Here is a 21,125-nt window from a genome sequence, read left to right as displayed (position 1 = left end):
CACAGCGATGCTGCTCCTCGTGTCCTCCTCAGCTTTGGCCTGTCCTGTGCGTTTCCCTGCGCTGCTGCTTGACAATATTCAAACCTGTGGATTATAGGCCTTAAAGCTTAAAGTACATGTCTTAATGATCCCTCTTTTTGTCAGTGGTTGTTTTTGGCCTGGTATATAAACACCCCAAAAAAAAAAAAGCAGCCTGAGGTCAGAAACTTTTTCTCATCCTACATCYGGTCTTTTGGGTTAGGAGTTTTCAGACTGCCTTTGAGAAGGAAGAACTGAGATGTCCCGACTTTCATTATCCAGCCCCTTGGATCCAGACACTGGTGGGAGGGTTCGCATGCCAGGCCAGACACAAAGGTAGTGGTGAACATTGAAAATGACAAATTATTTCAGCTGCTGGCAGTGTTTTCACGTGCTAGGTGCRCTGCACACTGGTATCTGCACTGGGAGCTGTTGCCTTGCTGGTTGCCCTTCCCTGCCCACACATCCTGCTCCCATCCCTCCAGCAGAGCAGGCAATTTGTGGAACAAAATATATGTGAAATGCACCCCTGAGATGATAAAYCCCGTTTTCTGGATGTTTTGAATATATTGGGGACCCCTCTGTCATTTCTTAAGTGCATTTTTTTCTCCGTTTGCCTATTGTTTCCTGTGGCTGATGGTGGCCAGCGTTTATCTAGCTCTCTTCCCACTCCTCCTATGAGCATTTTAAATCATAAGCAGATAAGACTTGCACTGTGTTTGACATCTATTCAAAGCACCTCTCCACTTCCCCTGCAATTCGTTATCTCCAGCCTTTGGTCTCCCACTGTTTTCCATGCTCTATTTGGAGAAAGCTGRTGACTTATTTCCCATTGGTGGAGATAACATGCATTTATGGCATGTTATATTTATAATTGTAAGGTGAGGCCTTACGTATCCGCTTGTAATATGTTCCGCTTCTGACAATATATTAAATGCCTTGTGCTTTGCAGTGTATTTCCATGTATGTAGTTACATTTGTGTGCATTTGCATGGCACACACAAAGTATCAGAATCCGTAGGAAGAACTTTCTTGGGTTAAAAAGTCTAATTTAAATAGGGTCGGCCTCGACTACACAACAGATTATTCTTTTTGAGTGTGACTTCCAATATAAGCAGTAATAGGTGGGCCAAAATAAGCAAGGCAGGGAACTTGGAGGTGAAGGCTTAGTTTGGTCAACAAATGAGGAATTTTTGACATTATGCAGCAAATGGATATATTTGCTTGTAATCTGCAAACCTGGGATGATTTCCAGGATAGCGTGATGAGGAAGCAAGCAGGGCATCAGCTTGGGCGGCARTGCCCAAGATCAGCAGCGAAATCGGGTTTATAAAAAGGACTTTCTGCAAAGGTTTTGTATGATGAAAACATCAAGGTGCCCCAGTATCCTGGCAGTGGAAGAGGGAATTTTTGAAATGTGAAATTTTAAGTGAGCTTTTAACAATGCTTGGGAGAAGCACAGGTTGGCCTTCAAGCAGGGCTGTTTCAACTAGAAGCCTCATGGAAAGTTACAGCCCTCTCATGTTTATCCAGCAGTCTCTGTGCAATTTGTTATTTGCARTACTTGCAGAATTTGGTTTGTTCGGGAGGATTTTCACATGATTGCGTGCAAGCTCCCGGCTACTCTTCGTAAGGGCATATAAGAAAAGGGCACCCAGCTGATAATAAGGAGGAGCTGGGGTTGAACTTGTGGAGCTGTTCTCTATTCCATTGACTGTAATGAATGCTATGCTTTAAGATACCTGAAGAGCTAAAAAACCTTTTTTTTTTGGCTTTCATTTCTGAAACCACAGAGTCCTCCAAGCCCAAATCTCGGAGCAAGTAGCTCCATAATTCTGAGGAAGAGAAAGCGACTGGTTTTGTTTCTCCTTCCTCTGGCAGGCAGAACATCCCCAGGATAATGAGGGAGCGATGCTTATTAGCTGGGGTAATTTGTTTTGGCCAAAACTCTCTAAGGAGAGGCTATTTTTAGAGCTTATCTGAGGCCCAAGTTGACCGAGGTCTTTTGAGTCTTGCTCGGACGGGATTATGCACAGTTTTAGAAGCAAATGTGAACAACTTTGCTTTGTCGCTTGGAATTTGTGCTTAGTGACCCTGTGTTTTCACGGATCAGAGCTGTGGGCTGGATTCAAGAAGCAGACGTCCAGGGAGACCGCGAAAACAAATGCGCTGAGGGAGCAGCTTGGAAAGGGCTGTGGGGCTGTGTTTGTGCCTGGCTTTCACACTGCTTGTTCAAACTGACTCGCCTTTKTTATGTCGAGGCATGTCCATTTTTTAAAAAATAATTTGCTAATAATACAATAGATCATCTGTGTTTAAAAGCATGAATTAAGAAACCCAACCCAGCTTCAAAATCAGCCTTAATTAAATATAATAGCCCTTTTTTTCATCAGGGGAATTCCGTAGACCTCCATTTCCTACATTTTTAASAACCAGCATGTAGGCAGGACTTAATAAAAAGTTGTTTTTAAAAAATGTTGGACCTTTCAGATGGGACTAAACTAAATCACTGTGCAGGGAACACAGTCTTGATGAGGAAGGCCCCAGACTAGCACAGTGCAGTCCACAGCTCTGTCTGTCCATCTAGTAAAGCTGCTGGCCTCCTCTCTCTTGCTRTCTTCTTCTTAACTAATATCCTGAGGTTCCTGACCGCTGCATTTTTATACATGAGCTTCTTATCCTCACCCATGTTGTATTTTAAATGTGCTAACCTTCAAGATGATGGTATTTGGTAGAGCAAGACATTCTATCCTGTTAGGTTTTTCAGGATATCCAAATAATAAGGATGCTGTTTTGCAAGAAATAACTACGGACAGGTACTTCCAGGGTTAGGAAAAGAACATGTTTTCCTCACTTGAAATATATTGCAGTGCTGACAAAACCTTCAACKGAGAGTGGGATGCACTGGAGGAGGTCAGTAGTGTAGGGTGCAGTGCTCACACTTCATAACTGTACTAAAAGTATGCACATTGTTAATTAATCAAGATTGCCAAAGGTAGCAGCATAAATTTGTGGTCTTGCATTTGGATTTGCATTTTTTTCTGCTTCTTCGTGAATCTGGAAGCAGTACTTGGATTTATGCTCTCGTTCCAAAAGCCCACACTGTAAAAACTGGAAAACAGGCGAAATCTCCTTGTGTGGCTACAGGCTCTCTCCTCTGGCTCACTGGTGCTCGCAGGCACTTTGCAAAATAAAAGGCAAAAGATGGGTGAAAGAAGAAGGGTTGTCTGTAYGGGGACTTAAATGTCCTGCAGGCTTCCTGGTCTCCCAGAAAGGTAGCTGGAATTGCAGACAGGGAGCCAGCCCTGTCCCTTTTAGCTTAGCCTATATTTTTCCCTTCMCATTAGTGAACAGCCTCTCCCTCCTGTGAGAGCTGTAAAGAGCAGAATTACTTGTTTTTCCATTGCTTTGGACAGGAGGGGTGCTGGGGCTGTTTGCTGCCAAGGTTTCCTTTCGGAAGAGTCCATCGGATGATCCAGAAGATGCCTCTGCCTTCCTCTGGGATCTTTCACATCACCTTCACCTTTCCCTAGCTTAAGAACTAGGAGGAGCAAAACCTATTTAGTGGCCTGGCACTTCTGTTCTGAATAACGGGACTGGTTCTGGAATTAAAATAGTCATGGGAACTTCCTTGCTGCTCTTCCTGAAGGATYGTAGTGCTGAGATTATTGCATTAGGGCTGATTATTTTTCTTCTGCAGTCTGTACAAATAGCGCAAAACATCAAATTCTGGTAATAAAATCAGGTCTTGATCACATAGTTAAAATATGCCTTCCTGCCTGAAAGCCATGCAGTCCATCTCCTACCTTCTTGCTCCATTATGGAGACACTTTCTTTTCTGGTCTGTGCTTGTGCTGGGAGCCCAAGGCATGTGACCATTGTGCAATTTCAAGCGCTGTTAGGCTCATCAAGAGGAAACTTCACAAAGCAGATAAGGAAAATATTCAAGAGACTAATCTGGTATTCCTGCCTTGTAGAGCTGTCTCATTCCTGCCTTGTAGAGCTGTCTCATTCCTGCCGTGTAGAGCTGTCTCATGCAGTTGGGGGTTTCCAGCATTTTGACACTCATTTCTCCAAGAGCATCATAAAGGAGGAGTCCTCCTCTCCCCAGCCAGGAGGTCTGCTTGAGTTTCAGGCTTTTTTGATGCATGCTGAGAACAAAAACCTTAATTTTCAAGTGACAAACCTTAAAAACCCAGCTGAAGTYGAATATTTCCAAAATGGGAAGCTGCATTTGAAGATTGCTTCATTTTTTTAATTTATTTTTTAGCTTGTGTGGAAATTAAGTCTCAGGTGGCTTATTCAGCTGCCCTGTGACATCTGCTTGTTCCCTAGAAGAAAGAGGAAGAAGATAGGCCCTGGGTTTGATTTCTTCAGCAAGAAGGCTTTCCTGCACCTTCAGGAACAGTAGTGCCTGGGGTTGGGAGCAGGAAGGGCTCAGGGAGAGGATTTGTCACTCCCATCAAGAGTTGTTTCCTCACTTGTTTAGCAGAAGGCTGCCCCGTGATACAAGACTGTGAGTGAAATTCAGCAAAAGTACCTGAAAAACAATTGGTTCTTCCTTGCACCAGCTTGGTAGTTCAGAGTAGGCTTTACTACCGTTCAGATCAGGTGGGTGAACCGGTTTTGAAAGGCTTCTGAGGTGGAGAAAGCAGGAACAAGCTTCAACAAAAGCTYGAATCTAACTGGCTTCAAGATGTGCACCAAAGGCTATCCCAAAGAAGGGCTGCTGGAAAAGCAGCCCGTAGAGTTCATCCCTTGGGGTTTCAGCATCGTCTGAACCGGCATTCGCATGAGGACAACCAAAAGGAAAAGCTCAGGGCTGGAGACACGAGATGGAGGCCAGAGAGAGACACATTTCTCATATGCAGCCACAGGGAAGGAGGAAGCCACCCCACGGATGACAGGCCTGAGCGCTGCTGCGAATGACAGGCTGAAACCACGGAAGCAGAGACGAGAAAGATAAGAGCAAATCACAGTTTAGGCTGCCAAGGCAGAGAGGGCCAGAGCAGAGCGAGATGTGCAAAGGAATGAGGCGAGAYGCCCGCGCCAGCAACTGCTCTTTGCCTTCGTTTCGCCTCTTCTGTGCTGCTTTGTGACCTGCAGTGATCGATTCAATCCTCCGCCAGCTACTTAGGCTTTCATTATGGTACCAGCTGGCCTGCAAAACAAAGGGTGATGTTTAAATCAACAGAAAGACCAGCAAGAAGCTCTTCTAATGCTTCATTACGTATTTATGATGCCTGCGTGCTTTTAACGCTGGAATTAGAGCCATTGCTCGCTGCTAGAAAACAGCCGTGCAGTCAGAGCACTTGAGCACCTCAAGGTAMAGACATGATTGAGGTTGATGCTTCAAATGTGAACTGAATGCTGTCGTCATCTTGTTTTGCACTGATGCCAACCGTTTTGGCAGAGGCTTCTTTCTGAAGAAGCGCCATGAAACGGAGCTTTGTAGAAGATTCTTCTCACTTCTGTGGTTGAAAATTGCGTTTCCTGCTGCCAGTGAAGAGTCCCCCAAAATCTGCTTGCAGTCATAGCGAGACAGTATCAGAGAGAGAATCTCTGACAGAAGGAAAAAGCAGATCATGAACTCAGCCCAAGAGYTGATAAAAATAAAGGTGTATTTGGGGAATAATATTCTCTATGCCCCACAGTCCAAATTCTCCAGCCTCCCCGCTTTTGGGAATAAAACAACCAAATTCAGACCTGCACAAGTGAGAGCGCTTGCTGCGTCCTGGGTGTTTTGGAGCCATCAACCAATGTATTAATATGGACGCGTTCGTGTGTCGGCAGCGAGTGCCCTCTGTACAGCAGGAGGGTTTTCAGGTCAGTGAAAGGATGATGATGTAACTGAAACTCCAAACATATGGTGGGCTTAGGGATTATGCGTTCGTTTCTAGAGAAATAGTTGTGTTTTTCACCCTGCGTGGCTGAAAACAAGAACAATGATCACTGTTTTTGCTCAAGAGACACCAAGAATTCATTAAAGCTGCTTTTTGGGGCATTTTAGCAGATAGCAATAGCTTTCCGTGAGCTGAGCACTGTTGCCCCTTCTGATGAGGCAGTTCTGCACATCTTGGACGATGCTGCAGGTGCTGAAGACCCCACCAGCAGGGTCATTCTGCTCCTGCAGTAGTTAGATTTTAGTGGGTGGGTCCGTAGTGATAAGAACATTGAATACTGGCTTTTCATATAGTCAGACAAATGGGCAGCAATTCATTATTTAAAGACAAGAAGTGCCTTCAGTCCTGCTTCTGGTAAAGGGCTGATCCAGTGGTAGATGCTCAGCTTTTTATTAGAACTTTTGTCCTTRGTTCTCCAGTATTACTGTTAAAAGTTGTAAGGTAAAATAATTGCGTGCGAGTTGTTTTGTCCTTTATCTGACCACATATGAAGGAATTTACCTTTGTGGGTTGAGCAGGACCTCTTCTCCACCCAAGCAGTGAAGGTAGGTACGGTTCACAGCTCTTGTTCTGCTGCCTCTTYGACAGGCAGAAACCTTTCGGTGCCACCAGAGCCGTTTGAAATGAGAAGTCGAGGTCCGTGATGTCAAGATAAGGTAACTTAACCCAGAGCCGTAATTAAGTGCTGATAATCAGATACGTGGTGGAGGAGCACACCGACTCCATGCTCACACTGAGCTCTGATTGCGAGCTCGTGTATTGGAGAGCTCTTGAAGGAGGAGGAAGAAAGTTGCCTTCACTCYCTGTTTAAGAACTCACTACAGCAAGAACACCATTTTCTGAAGTGTGGCCCATATTTTAGAAAAACTTCAGTTTAGAAAAAATTCTCTTTGAATGTCCCTATGTCCACTATTTTCATAACTGTGGCCTGTATTTTAGAAAAAAARTCAGCATAGAAAAAAATCTCTTTGAATGTCCCTAATGGCCTTGTTTCAAAACCTCTTAATTGGGCCTGAGGGGGGAAAAAGGCATCTCCAAATGCAAAGCTATTTCCCAGCCTACTTTATCTCAGGATAATCCTTTTATCCAAGGAAATTAAACCCCATTTTATAACGGGTATCACRTCACCAAGTCTGCAGCGGAGCAGAATCAGTGCAGTAACCCCCACGAGTACATTTTTTTAAAACTTTTCAGTTATTTATCAACAACTGCACAGCTGGGTTTAAATTTACGGGTGAATTTAGAACCAGCTTTGCTCATTAACAGAGCCACGATGAGGTTTTAAATCTCCAGCTCGGGGGAGGCGCAGTGATGCCTATGAGGAGAGATCATGGAAAAACATCCCAACAGGAATGCGATGTGGACGTTTTCTGTCCTCTCCACTATTTGTGCTTTCTACTTAGGTGCTTTTTTGCTCCCCACTATCTCACCCCACACCAGGTAGGATGAGACGTGGGGACTGTTGAAAAGAAATGGAGAAGCCAGCGCCTGGTTTTGTCGCTCCAGGGCAAAATTCCTAGTTGCTCCATGTCTTAAGGTCAAGAGCTTAGCAGAAACATTAAATATCAGTATGAATCTGTAGCCTCACAAGGATTTAATCCTAGCACGGGTTCTAGTAGCTTTAATCTGTCAAGGGGAGCCAACTACAAATCACAGGTTTTGTTGATGCAGGAGAACAATCCTTGCTGCTAAGAGAGACGGGCCGAGCAGCGTTGCCTCTACCACGGCCGCTGTCAAACCCRGGGCTGCAGACTGGAAATGCTGGTTTGCTGGTGTGGGAAGAGGAAGAAAAAGAGAGAATTGTCCTCTTCAAAGCGGCCAAAAGCTAAATGAGTCATTCACATCATCTCCCGTTTCCTCTTGGAGAATTGCTCTAGTTTTTTTCACGTTCCGTAGCCTTGCCCTTCTCTCTTTCATGGTGAGAAAAGAGAGAAATTGCTCATTAAATGTGTGACGTGCAGGAGCTGTAGCCTTTCTTTGTGCAGGAGGATTGTGGACTCTCATATGCTTATTTTTGTAGTGGGTTTTCATACGCTGAGTTGATAATTTCCTAATTGTTAAATGATGGAGGCTGCTGCGGAAATGATTTTCCTTCAGTGCCGCTTGTCCTTGAATGCACAGAGTGGTCAACCAAAATTAGATAACTCGCCTTGGAATCTTTCTAAAAAAAGAGGTGGTTCAGCATGATGCCTGTCGAGAAGACTGCGAAGGGCTGCGTATTAAAACACCCTTCATGGCAAGGCTGCTTTTGCTYTGAAAAATGATGTCCTGATGTGCCCTGATTGGGCTTTTAAACAGGGGGATCAATGTGCAATGCGGCGGCTGTGCTGCAGGTTCCTTCATCTATCCCCGCCTGCCTTCGTTTCTAGGAGGAATTCTGAAATTGCAGCTTTAATAAAACGAAGCTGTAATATTAACTGAGGCAGAGCGTTGTGTGGGCAGAGCCTAAGGCTGCTCGGCTGCAGCGGCCCCAGCAGGAGCAGCTTCCCACGCAGGTCTCCTTGCAGGATGTCTTTGGGAGCATCAGCTTTCCCGGTGAGCCCTGGCTTTTCTCCTTGACAGGGAGAGCGTAAGTAGTTACATAATATGCAGCAAACACTACCTGTGTTCTTTAAAAAAGGRAAAAAAAGTGCAAAGCTGCAGCTTCTTCGTTCATGTTTTTATCCCCGTGTCTTGCCCGTAGTGCTGATGTTTGAGTGCATTGGAGCCCAAGGTCAGTGCGGAGATTTCCCGTGTCTCTCATGGGCTTTGGGCTGTGCTCAACCATAGCTGCTGTTTTGCAGGTGATTCCCTGTGCAGCGTCTGCACTGCGCAGGTTTTGACGTCTGAAAACCAAGATCTTCCCGCTGTTAACATCAGCCAGAGCCTGCACTGCCCAACACCATGGAAAACAAATGCACTTCTTTAACTGCTTTATAGTTTATAGTACTAATTTCCACTCAGCTTTTACATTCAGGGTAATGCTTTAAGGCAGGCCAGTAATGAGAACTTGAATGGCAGATAAACTCAATCATTAAGGAGCTCTGAGGGAGCAAGAGATCTGTTTGGGGGGGGGTGCTAACCAGGTTATTCACTATACAAACTAATAGTRGTCTCAGCCAGGCTATGTCAGGGTCATAAATTATGTGGCATTTTAAAACCAGGTATACTTTGCTCTGCTTATTATTTCTTGGATTATTTCATTATTTAACTCACTGGAGAAGCTGAGTCTCAGTTAATAGTGGGAGATCCTTGCAGCAGGACTCTCTCTTAAGCTAATCCCATGCTCTGCAGCTGCAGGTCAGTGCAAAAAACAGGGAATTCCTTAGGGATTTGGCGATCCAGCCRTGCATGGAGAAAGCTCTGGACTGAACCGTGCCCTGCTCGAGAAAGCAGATAAATAAATCGTGGCTCAAAGGAAACAGCTACCGAGGAGAGCGGGTAACGCGGCGGCAGCGCGAGYCTCCCGACGTGCCCCAGGCCGTGGTGGTGCTTTCTGCAGTGCCCTCGTCAGCTCCAGCAAGGGCAAAGCCTTTCACCGGGGCGAGGGGAGCCGAGAGGAACCGGCGAAAATGGCATCGAGAGGGGCAGCGACGCTGTGCCCAAAGGAGCGCGGGTTTCCGCGAGGACGCGCGGTGACCCGGGTCTTGGAGCAATTCCCAGGTGCGTCCGGCAGAAGGGCTTCTCCTGGCACCACCTTCACAGGCTTCTCTGCACAGATTGGGCGAAGCCAGCAGATATTGGTGCATTTGTTTCTCCTTTAAAACAGCTTAAATCCAGTGAGATATCCGAAGGCTTGCGCGAGGGCATTCAGATGGAGAGTATTTTTTTCCAAGATAAATGTTTGAAAAATGCGTGGTACCTTTTCCCCTCTTCTTCCTGAGTCAGTCATCCTGGGAGAGTCTTTTTTCCCTACTCTGCAAGCCCCGTCAATCAGTATTGCCTCTTCTTTTATTATTGCTTTCAGGAGGAAGAAGAAGGGCAGAAGAAGAGCGGGTCTTTGTCCTCAAAAGTTGCATGAGGTGACCACTTCTCTGCAGCTCTTTTGTATGTGGGTCTCTTCAGATTGCTTAATGGGAAGAAAAATGAGTTTGTGCATAAAACAAATGGAAGACAAATGTGGGTCTTGGTGTTTTTGCCCTTTTCTCCCTGTCTATTTTGGYGTTTTTCTATGGAGCCGCTGGGCTAGAGGCCCCAGCACAGCTGTCTGCTAGGGTTAGGGCTGAAGTTATCAGCTGATTAAGCAAGTTTCATGCTGTTACACCTCTTCACCTCAAAAGCTGATCAAGCAGTAGGAGGGAAATGCCTCTGTTRAAGATTAAACACTCGGCTCCTTGTTTTAGGGCCGGGGAGGACTCTTAAATTCAAATGTGCTTTCAGAGAGACTTGCCTGCAAGAAAAGYGGATAAACAGGCCGGGTTTCTTTCTGTGCAAAGCCACTGTTTGTAAGGGCAGAGACGTTTGGAGGGGGCTTTTTCACTTTCCATATTCTAAATGAATTTAGATACAGAACTGTCTGGATTTCCTGTGTCACTTCTGCCCTGGCAGTTGCACCATAACCCTTTTCTCCTCTTGCAGCAACTCCCGTCTTATCTCAAGACTTGCAGGYAGCAGTGGTAGCAGTGCCGTTAGTTGGGGTTACCCAACCATATATTTAGTGGCCTGGACTAATACGGTCAARATTTGCTGTGTAGTCTGGTGAAACGTAGCCCTGAAGTGGTTGGTGCATCTTAATGGATCAAGAGCAGGAAGAAGAAAGGTTCTGCTGGCTCTTTCTCAGCTGTGTTTTTAKGAAGAAGCTCTAGTGCCGTCGTGTTTGGGGTGGTGGGGAGCAAAGAGCTTAGAAATARGTGCTGCATCCTCCTTCCAATGTGGAAGCTCTTTTCCAACCACAGCGATTCTATGATTCTGTGTATGAGTCTTGGTGAAATTTGACAGTAGCTGAGGTTTTCAAAAGCCTTTTCCAAACAGATATCCCCAGAATATATCCCCAGATATAGACAGATATCCCCAAAGAGGCCAGGCGCTGAGGATTGAAGCTTGTGGGACATGGGCTGTGTTGCACTACCAAAACCACTGTGTGAGGGAGTAGGTATCTCGACCTGTGGTTGCACTTGTCCGTCTTGGTTTCAGCAGCTCTTTGCTTCTGATTACCAGGTGGTGAAATGAAGGCAGTGCCTCTCCTAGGCCCATAAAAAGGTTGTCAACGTGAAATTACTAATGCATGGGGAGCACCTGGACGAGCCGCTGAGGCCAGCACTGAGCTGCGCCTAGGAAACCCAGCCTATACAGAGCACATGGGGTGAGGAAGGAGCAGGGCTGCAGCTTTCCTAGCAGGGCCACGTTTGGCTTTGCAACCTGGACATTGCTCCTCAGTTTTGGCATTTAGGACTGAGGAGAGTATGTCCAACTGCTTGCAAACCATTTCTATGAATGCATTTTAGTCACTGCACGCTGAYGCATCTGTTAACTAGAAAGTTGGGGAAATTAGGGAGAATTTTGCATTAGAATCATTGTTATAATCAGGTGCTTGTGCAGGAAGACTTGAACTTCGAGCTGGTCACAGATGTGAGGCCAAAATGCTCTTCATGTTACAGGCATTCAGACATACMAAGCTCTTCAAGCAAGGGGCTGCTGTAAAGGGTGTCCCAATCTGCAGCCTCTCTGATGACCTTGGCAGATTTGGAAGGACAATTTATGTAGGAATTGCGTGGACTCATTGAAGACATTGTAAAAGACTCCGGGAGGAACCAGACGAGCAAGCTTAGCAAGGAACATTCAAGCAGATCTGCACGCACAAAACGTTACGGGTAACATCTTGCAAAGAACCATCMGTAATGAGAATTAAATCCTCGTTTTGCCAACGTGCACAAGTGTTTTATTCTGAATTGTGCCGGTGCCCTAGGAATTAGTACCAGCAGAGCCGTGACTTTCRTAGCCTGCCCTTTTCTCCCTAACAATTTGCTGTATAAACCAGCTCCATACCCAGGTTACGTGGGATGTGTCAAAACCATGAACCCTTAGAGGGGACCTTGGTGGTATTTTCAACAGAACAACCAAAGGATTCGACAGTCTAAATCAGAAACGAAAGGCCAGTGTCCTCACAACATCTGCAAGACAACAGAGCCTGTAGAGACAAGTCTGAGCTCTCTTTCAGTGATGAAAGGAGTAATGACAAATGCAGGATAGTTMACTGTTAGCCTTGCAGTTTGTTCATGATCATTGGACTACAATATTTGTAAGTGGAARTGTGCGTAAGTAATCCTTATGTATGAAATATGAGGAAAGGGAACACGCAGAAGGATGCATATTCTGTTAATGGGGTACGGGRATTATATGAGGTTAAAAGCTTAGAAAGTGGAAAAGATAAAAATTAGAGATTTGTTAAAAAAACAAGAAGGTAAGTGGGAGGGCTTACTGGAACAACTGTGGGGCAATGTAACCAGTTTAAAAACAGCCTAACCAAATATATAAAYCTTGCATCAAAGTATTAAGAGATCTCTTTTCTTTATTGCGTGAAGTGTGTAAGAACATCAGTTTACACTTCCTTTGAATTACTGACTGAAATTATTTTATGGCATTTTTTTCTGTAACAATTTTGACTGAAAAAAAATCCAGGAGCCAGGGGACATCTGAACAGGCATGAGCAGCAGCAGGTTGCAGCATGTGCATCTCCGAATCCATAAATAATCATCTTTCATTTAAGGTACACAATAGTAGAGGGGTATTTTCAGTAAGCTGATAATGTAAAAGCAGTAAAATTAAATTTACCGTGCAGTATCAGGCAGAGAACTGGTCTTATGCCCCTGGAGTTTTTCCAATTTCTGCAATCCCTCCTATTTAATCTGTGATATTATAGGATTGATGTTACATTTAATGAATTAAAAAGAAAAAATGAAAGAGGTTTAACTTCTGCATGTGTGTTGATTTAATAATCATTAGCCTGAGAGATTCATGGCTCATGTAATACCTAAATAATGTAGAAGAATTAGAAGACGCTTTCAGGAACGAATGTTTGTGCTCCCTTTTTTGTGCTCTATTTTGTAGAGTATTATGGAAATGAATTGCGCTTCACCTGAGAGTTTTTGAAGGTCAGGGTTCTAAGTTTGTTGCAAAAATAGCTCTGAATTTAATTAGAAATAACAAGTTTAGTATTGTCAGAAATGTGGTTCTATCAAATTGATGTGTTGCCATGCATCCTATTTATTTTTCTGGAATAGTCTGGACTTTGCTATCACGATCCTCTGCCCTGGTGTGTCTTGCAGAATATTATCAGAGCTAAAATTTTGGGGGTTTTTTTCCTTGAAGAATCAAAAACTGAGCTCAAAACSGATACTTGCCAAAGACCAAAACCCAGCAGCTGCCGGGGCCTGAGCCCCACCGAGGAGAATCCCTGGATCTGTGGATTTCAGGGAAGGTCTGGAGAGGTTTGGGAGCAGGTCGTGCCAGCGCTGAGCTACCCGCCTCCTGCCTCTGGCACTGCAGGAGCAAATTCCCACCTGGATGAACAAGACCCAGCTCTAAGGAGGCATAGCTGGGAGGCATCCTTGCGAAACAAAAGCTTTAAAATAAGCCTCTTTTCCAATGCAGATGCATCCCATTTCCTTACACTGTTCTTCCAAGCAGGGTCTTGGGGATGGTTGGGCGAAATTTGGTGAGTTCTGTTTCTTTTTCTCTCATATTTTTTTTTTACGAGGGATTTTGGGGGGCCTCTTTTTTGGTAGCTAGTTTTCTGAAGCTGCCAGGTAGCCGCTTAATCCCTTTTTATTGCGCTGAGCAGCAACCAAAGCCCCTTTGYGGAGGGATTGCCGAGCTCCTGGGCTGCTCAAACCCCCTCTCATCTGGCGCTGGAAAAAGGAATACTGACGGATGGGGCTGCAGGGAGGGATTCAGGGAAGCACACTGGGAAAGTGCATGTGAGCAAGTGTGCAGCCCTTCCATTTAATCTAAATGGGAGATTGAATTTTTAATCTATGGTATAAAATATTAACAGGAAAGGTATTCATTTTGCAATCAAATATTCGCTTGTGATTGGGAGTATTACTTGCAGGGTCATCTCGGCAGTATTTTACTGCAATATATGCAMATGTCTTTAGTAGCTTTGGAGAAAGTGAGCGAAATACCCGTTTCTGGATAAATACACGGGTGTTTTTTTCCGGTGGTAACCCGTGCCATTAGATACAGGTTTTGTGCCCGGGCACCACCGTAACCTTTGCATTTACGCCAGTGCAGAGCAGTGACGTTCGCAGCGTTGCGAGCGCACGTGAAGCACGAGGTGGAACAGCCCTTTTGGTGTCCTCTGCTGCAGGCTGAGGCTCGGGGAGACCTTGGCGCCCGTCCCAGCCCCTTTCTGCCCTTGTTTTATTTACCCCCAGCTGCCTTTTCTGCTGCAGCCTAATTTGCTTGCATTGTGAGTTGTTGCTAAGATATTATCTGGCGTTAATACATCACCTATTTAACCCTAATCCTGCTGTTTGGAGGTAAGCAAAGCCTGCAGTGGTTTTGGCGCCTTCGGAACAAGAGTCAAAGGTATTTTGGTTTTTAGCTGAAACATTGCCCGGGATAATTCTGCTGGAGGGAAGGTTGGCTAGCTCAGAGCAGAGCTGGCTTCAGGTAGCTCCGCGCTCCTTCCGAATTGCCTCGTTATTCTGGAAAGCCTCCAAAGGTGGGTTCTTGGTCTCTGTTCCAGGGCCTTTTCCTGCTCAGGAGAGAGATGTCCTTGCGGGATGCCCGGGATCCGAGCTCGGCTTCCTTGTGGGATGCCCAGGATCCAAGCTTGGCATCGTCTTCCCGCAGGTGCCGGCTGGTGTCGTCGCTCGGAGGAGCGATGCTGTTTCGRGGCCGTTCTCCTTGGTTTTTAAGTCATGATTGCAGAGTCCTTATTTACCAGCCTTGTGTGATGCACTTAATTACATATCATATAACATCTGTGTAGTGTTCTTCTGGTTAACAGAGGAAGCAGATCTGCTTGGCTGCAGGRTGTCCTGTGCAACGCACAGAAAAGTGGCATCTAGTAATAAAGGGTTTCTTATCGATTGCTTGGCCACGAGGACATAAAAAGCCTTTAAGAGCGGGGCAAGATTAATTTTCAGTAGAAAACAGTTCCTTTGACTCAGCATTGCGCACGTCCCATTTAATGAGAGGAGAAATAAGCAATAATCTCCCTWGTAATCCCCTCGCACTCCATGGTTGGGCTTCAGCCCACAAATCGAGACAACACTTCTGAGCACTTGGAATAAGTGTTATTGAAGTCCTGGCTTCCACCATGCTTTTAATAATAATAATAATTTTATATGTATAATATAAAAAATACAGCTCCGGGTGAAGCATTTGGCTTACCCGCAGTATCAAAATATGTCAGTAAAGATAATACAGTTTCCCTGCTAGTGAGTAAAGCACATGAACTCCTGTTAATGTAAAGCATTTTTTATCAGCTAGACCTTTCTGAAACCACGTAACACCCTTGTTGACCCAAAATTTAGGAAGGCCAGAAATTAATGTATGTTCCTAATTCCTGGCAAGAGCACCGCAGGGAGGTATCTAAATAAGGGGAAAATGAATGCAAAGAACACAATATGTGAACTTGGGCACTAATATTAATATTTTTTCAATTTTAATGGCATTCATCTCGAGTTTTGAAGGCGTTTCTTGTATTTTTCAGGCAGTTAGCAGGAAAGCTGATGTTTCTGAAGACGCCCTTGCACATAAATAACTTTGCAGCTCTCGGTTGTTATTAACAAAAATAAATAAAAATAAAAGGGGAACCTGATTCATGGGTGGAGGGAGCCTGTGTTTCTTTGCTGTTTGTTTTGAAACTCCTTTTAATAGCCCAAACTCCGGAGGGAAATGGGAGGAGGGGTGGGAAAACGTGCAGGGGGCGGCCAGGAGGATCCAGGGGGTATCAAAGCACTGCAAGGCTGCGTGACCTCGGTGCMGTGCTGCGGGGGGTTGGAATTGGCTCTTGGGATTTGACTTTTCCAAGATTTCTTCCCAATGAAAGGGCGTACAGGGAGGCTTTCCAGGATCCTGTCTGTGCTTTCSTGTTAAGTCCTGTTCGTTTGTAAATGGCAGATAGGAGGTGGGTTTTCAGTCAGGGGAGAGCGGTGTCGTGGTGTTGCTGCGAATGCCCTAGGTCGTAGGGAGCCGAATGGTTGACTTCAATAACCAYGCAGGAACGGAGTTTTCCATAGGATGCTGTTTTCCTGCAGCAAGTTCCTGCAGAACTTTTGGTGCGTCGGTTTGTGGCCGTCTCCTCTAGTCCTGTGAGTGGCCACCAGTGCAAMGAGGCCGCCCCGTCCTGCTCGTTCCCTCCCTTGAAATATTTATAGACACTGATCAGATCAGGACCCTGCCCTTGTTGAACTTCATGAGGCCTCGCACCGCCCACTTGTCCAATATTTGAACAATATTTGAAGCCAAAATTTGGCAAAGCCTGGCTTTGCAAGGCCGTGATGCCATCTTCCTCCTGGGTTTTCATTCCTCAGGCTTGGCAAGTCCTGGTCTAAGTGAGTGGCTCCGTTCAGTCTAAAGGGGTTCAAGGCAGAGCCTTCCACAATCTTTCCATGCCCTCCAGTGTGCCTGACTTCCCAATAACCACCCTCCTTTCCTCTTAACCTACAAGATTTATGTTGCAGTATTTGTTTTTTCTTCTGGGCTAACGCTGATTATATTTTAAAAAATGCGTTTTGAAATAATGACAGAAATTTTAGTTTGATAGAAAACAAGCCAGAGCTGAGATGCTCTCCTGCTTTTGTAAGCACTGCAGTAGCAGCGCAACTGAGAGACAGTGAGTAGATATTCAGTATTTCAAATTGCCAAGGCTGTTCTGACTTCTGCTAAGGAGAACTCCCTTCACGCGAAAAAGAACCATTTTTGTGTTTGACAAAAAAAGGACCATTTTTGTGTTTGACAAAAAAAAGGACCATTTTTGTGTTTGACAAAAAAAGGACCATTTTTGTGTTTGACAAAAAAAAGAACCATTTTTGTGTTTGAATGCTTTATTTAAACCAACATTAAGCAGCAGGAGGCTCTGACATTGCAAGCCCCATCATCCCCATCCCTTTCCTTTCTGTTTTTCCTCCTCCTCACTGGAGCATCTCCTAGGTCCTTCCTTTCCCTCTCCTCTGCTTTCTTGAGCAAGCGGCTCCCTGTGCTTCAGGTTTTGAATATTTGCAGCTTGTTTCTCTGTCACTGAAAGGGCTTCACCCAAACGATCCTTCWTATGAAGCCACACACCAGCAATCACAAAATTCACCGTAAGAAATGTGTTCTGGCTGCAGGCATATCAATATGTAAGGCTGATGGGTAAGAGATCTCAGGAAGTCTTTTCACACTAATATTTATATTTCCATATATTTTTTTTAATATAGATTCTGTATTTTCTGTGCCCTTGCCACGTTCCCTAGGCTTTTTTCCATCACCCAGTATCCAACCTTCCACATAACTTTTTTTCTGTGTGTTTTTGAGACAGCTGCGTTTTTTTTCAGAACAAATCTGTGCGGCTTCCCAATTTTCATGTAAGAATAACTTATTTAGTGCTATGAAATTCCCTCAAGTTTCCACAGTAGAACRTCATTTGCCAAGACCGGCCCTTGGGCTCTTTTTTCCCACGTGCAAAGTCTGTTTCTCCTAAGGGACCAGCTCTGCGCAGCCGCTGCAGCCACTCTGTGTCTCCCAGCATCTGCAGCAACAGTTTGTGTCCTCCGGAGCGGGAAGGAAAGTGGAAGTCTCCAATGTCATTAAACTCCCGTGGTTTTGCAGCAGCTAAAGGACTTGGCTGACGTGAGCTGATCCCTGCATGGAAAAGGGGGACAGGCAGACTCGGCCTTTGCACATGCCGGGCTTCTCCACACGGTAGCAGGAGAAATGGGAGATGCGGAAACACGTTACCCTGCCCTGTGTGTTCCCAGAGGACGCTCCTCTTTCTCGGCTAACGTTCTTGCAATTTTCTTTTGTAGGAATCGGAGTTCCTCTGTCTGGAATTTGACGAGGCCAAGGTGAACCAGATGCTGAAGAAGCTGTCGGAGATCGAGGCGAGCATGAGCTCGCTCACGCAGGCCTCGTAGCTCCTGCCGCAAATAAAGAGATTGCAGCGCACGCGGCGTGCCAGCGCGGTGCTTCCTCCTCATTCCTGCTCCTTTATGGGAAATAGCTAAGGATTTTGTAGCTGGAGGGATGTGCCACCCGTTCAGGAATGATGTGGGCTAAGTTGGCCCTCCGAGCTTCCTTCTGCCTCCCGTTCCAGGCCTGTTCTCCGTGGCCGTAGCRGAGCCGCTGGCCGAAGCGCTGGATGCTGCACGGAGCTTTGCATACCCAGGGCTTCGCTTTAAGGGAATCTCTGCTCTTTTTACCCAAGAATTGCATTTCTGTCCCCTGCGTGTTATTGAGTCTGGTCAGTGCTGTAAGGAGGAGGAACAGGCAAGGTGATGGGGGCAGCTGGGGAGGAGGGAGCAAAGGGACAGCCAGGCTGCAGGGGACTCGTGTTCATCCTTCCAAAACAGAGGCTTTCTAGGACACGTTCCCCCGTGCAGACTTTGCCTGCATCAGCCCTGGGGCCTGCGAGAGGAAGCGGAGTGCAGGGCGTTTGGGGGGACCCCAACGCCCCTTTGTGCTGCCACGAGCCCAGCACCGAGGCGGGAGCCTCCCCGGCCGCGGCTGCTCCCGCTGGTCGCGATGTCTGTCCTGCCCTCTGCTTAAACCCGAGCTTTACAGTGTGTGCGAGCTAGGAAATGGCCCTTGGCAGCTCCCAACCGCTGCTTGGAAGCTGCCTGGGAGCTGGGAACGCGCAGGGCGCTGCGGGAGGCCCCCGGGAGCCTTTGGCATCGTTTGCACCCGCTTGGCGTGGGAAGGGGCGAGGGCTGCGGCGGGATGGGCTGCGGAGCCCTGGATGATGGTCCGTAAATGTCCTGGGGTCCCCAGAGTCCCTGCGGGGTCCTGGTCCAGCCCCACTCCTTGGCTTTATTGCTGAAGGGAAGTTGAGTGCCCGCCTTGCTGGGAGGCCATGGTGATTCCTGCCTTCTTGTAGCTCCGTAAGCTGCCTCCTGATCTAAAACGACACYGAACGCTCGTACTGAATAGAGGTGACGATGTGAAATACTCCTGTGCCATCATTAAAGTGCTCCTCRTTGCTCCTCCTGTGAATTTATTGCTTGTGGCAGCGTGGCCAGAGTGAACGTTCCCTCCAGGACGAGGAAGGGCTGCGTTTTCCCATCTGTCCCACTGGAAGGTGAAGCGTCCCCTACAACAGGTTGTACCATCACGTTGGGATTTGGCATTTCTTTCCCGTTCCCACCCCGCTACCACCTCATCTTGCAGCCTCCCGTTTTCCCATGTCTGTTGGTGGAAGGGCCATCCCTGCTCCCTTGCTTTTCCTTGCTCCCTTTTCTGCATCCTGACTTCCTGGTCTCAGGATAGAGCAGGACAGAGGCTGGTTCTGGAAAGGAGGGCAGGAGAAATCCTTCCTCCCCTCTAAATACTCCAGCTAAACTCCCCAGAAGGCTGGGGATGTCTCCTTGGAAGAAAAGCCTATTTTCTTCTAAAAAAAAAAAAAACCCAATAAACAGTATATTTCTGCCTTTCATAACTGCAAAGGCAATGTGGTGATATGCACCCAAAGCCCAACATTTATTTAAAAATACATAATTCTGTGACCCTGCTCTCMCGCCCTGTCCGAGCTGCCTGTATGGGCATGAAGGGCTGAGATGTTGGCTCTTCTCCGCGCTTTCCACGCTTGCCTCTTGCTCACAGTTCCTCGGCGTGTTGTTATTCCTGCATTTCAGAGCATGCTTGAGAAAAAAAAAAAGAGAAAAAATCAAGGTCAGGGAAGGATCGCAATCTTAAGTAACTCGCATCGTGTCAGAGATACTTATTGTTTTATTCCAGCATGGACGGAGGATAGGAAAATATGCTATAAATGGAAATTAAAGAGAAACAAACTGGGAACAAATGTCAGGAAGTATTATTTCACACAAAGAATAATAAATAGGGAAAACAGCGAAGCAGGCGAGGATGCTGCGGCAAAACCCACCGGGGCTGTGTAGGAATTAACGCTTTCCTCGAGGACGCGGGATGTGCAGGAAGGGGCAGGTGCCCCCGGCAGCTGCTGCTCCCTCTTCCCAGCAGCTTCTCCCCTGAGCTGGGTCTGTCTGAAAAGTCCAGCCTGATTTTACTGCTCGGGGAACCTGCGTTTTTGAGGAAAAGAGATGAAAAAATGGGTATTCTTGACCAAACGACAAGGCCATGGGAGCCTCGTCGTGATTTGGGGAACCCCGCAGAGCTGTTGCACCTTCTTCCTCATCCCCTCCTCTTCCTCTTCAGGCAGSAGTGCTGTCTCCCACCTTCACTCCAGCCAGGAGTGAAAAATCGGGATTTTTCATATCAAACATCCCCCCTTCCCAAACTYCCCACCCCGGTGACCTTTCCAGCCCCTCCGAGTCCTCATGGGCCTCCCTCTGTGCTCAGGGCAGTGCTGGGCTCCGCCAGGCAAAACTCCAAGTCGTTCAACCCAAAAGGCTGCTTTTAATGTGGATCTGGGGATTTACTTCAGAGCCTTCACCATTTATTCAGCCTCATCCTTTTTTCCTTYGTTTTTTCTACACTTGTCTCTATCGTTGTTCCTCTTTCCTGTGGCTCCTTTTGGCTCGTGTTGATGCTGGAATTTATGTCCGTGTTTTTATCGTGTTTGATCCAACTGTTTTCACTGCAGTCAGCGGTGGCCTCCCTATTTTATTGTGGCTTCAATCTGGATAAGCTACATCCCATTTTAAGACATTTCTCTCTTCCATACGCCCATTCTTTAAATCCTTGACCATCTCTCGGTATCCATGGATAAATCAGTTACCGTTTTTGCTCGGAGAGGCCTTGATTTAGGTTCTGTGGTTACCGGTTCGCATGGTTTGGGATCAGGAGAAGGGAGCGTCGTCCTTCCCCTCGCAGTGGGGCCTCCAAACACTCCTTGGGCGCATCAGGAGCGAGCGAAGCACCTGGAATTTATAAACTCACACAGTTAATTTCTCTTTGCTGGGCGGACAAACATTCCCATGCTCCGTCCCTCTTCAGGCCTTTAACAACTGGGCTCCTTTTTATAAATACTGTTACGTAACTTTATAACTTTCAATTAGCGCTTGTTCTAGTCGCTCCCAGCCTAAGGACGTTTTCGCCTCGGTTTATTATTGGAGCCGGGGAGAGATCCTTTGGCCTCGGCGCAGCTATAACGCGAATCAAATT

General features: G+C 46.4%; 1 protein-coding gene across 1 annotated transcript in view; it reads left to right on the top strand.

Annotated features, from left to right (window-relative positions):
- COMMD1 (copper metabolism domain containing 1) overlaps nt 1–18,242 on the top strand; it is a 64,469-nt gene extending 46,227 nt beyond the window's left edge. Inside the window, exon 3 of the mRNA XM_026033970.1 lies at nt 17,858–18,242. Coding sequence (XP_025889755.1) covers nt 17,858–17,965 — 108 coding nt within the window. The 3' untranslated portion in view covers nt 17,966–18,242. The remainder of the gene's footprint in view (nt 1–17,857) is intronic.
- The last annotated feature ends 2,883 nt before the right edge of the window (nt 18,243–21,125 follow it).

Source organism: Nothoprocta perdicaria, unplaced genomic scaffold, assembly GCF_003342845.1.
Source record: "Nothoprocta perdicaria isolate Ctin4 unplaced genomic scaffold, notPer1 scaffold_138, whole genome shotgun sequence".
NCBI classification, from domain to species: Eukaryota; Metazoa; Chordata; class Aves; order Tinamiformes; family Tinamidae; genus Nothoprocta; species Nothoprocta perdicaria.
The sequence above is the reverse complement of the archived record's forward strand: the minus strand, read 5'-3'. Positions and strand labels throughout refer to the sequence as shown.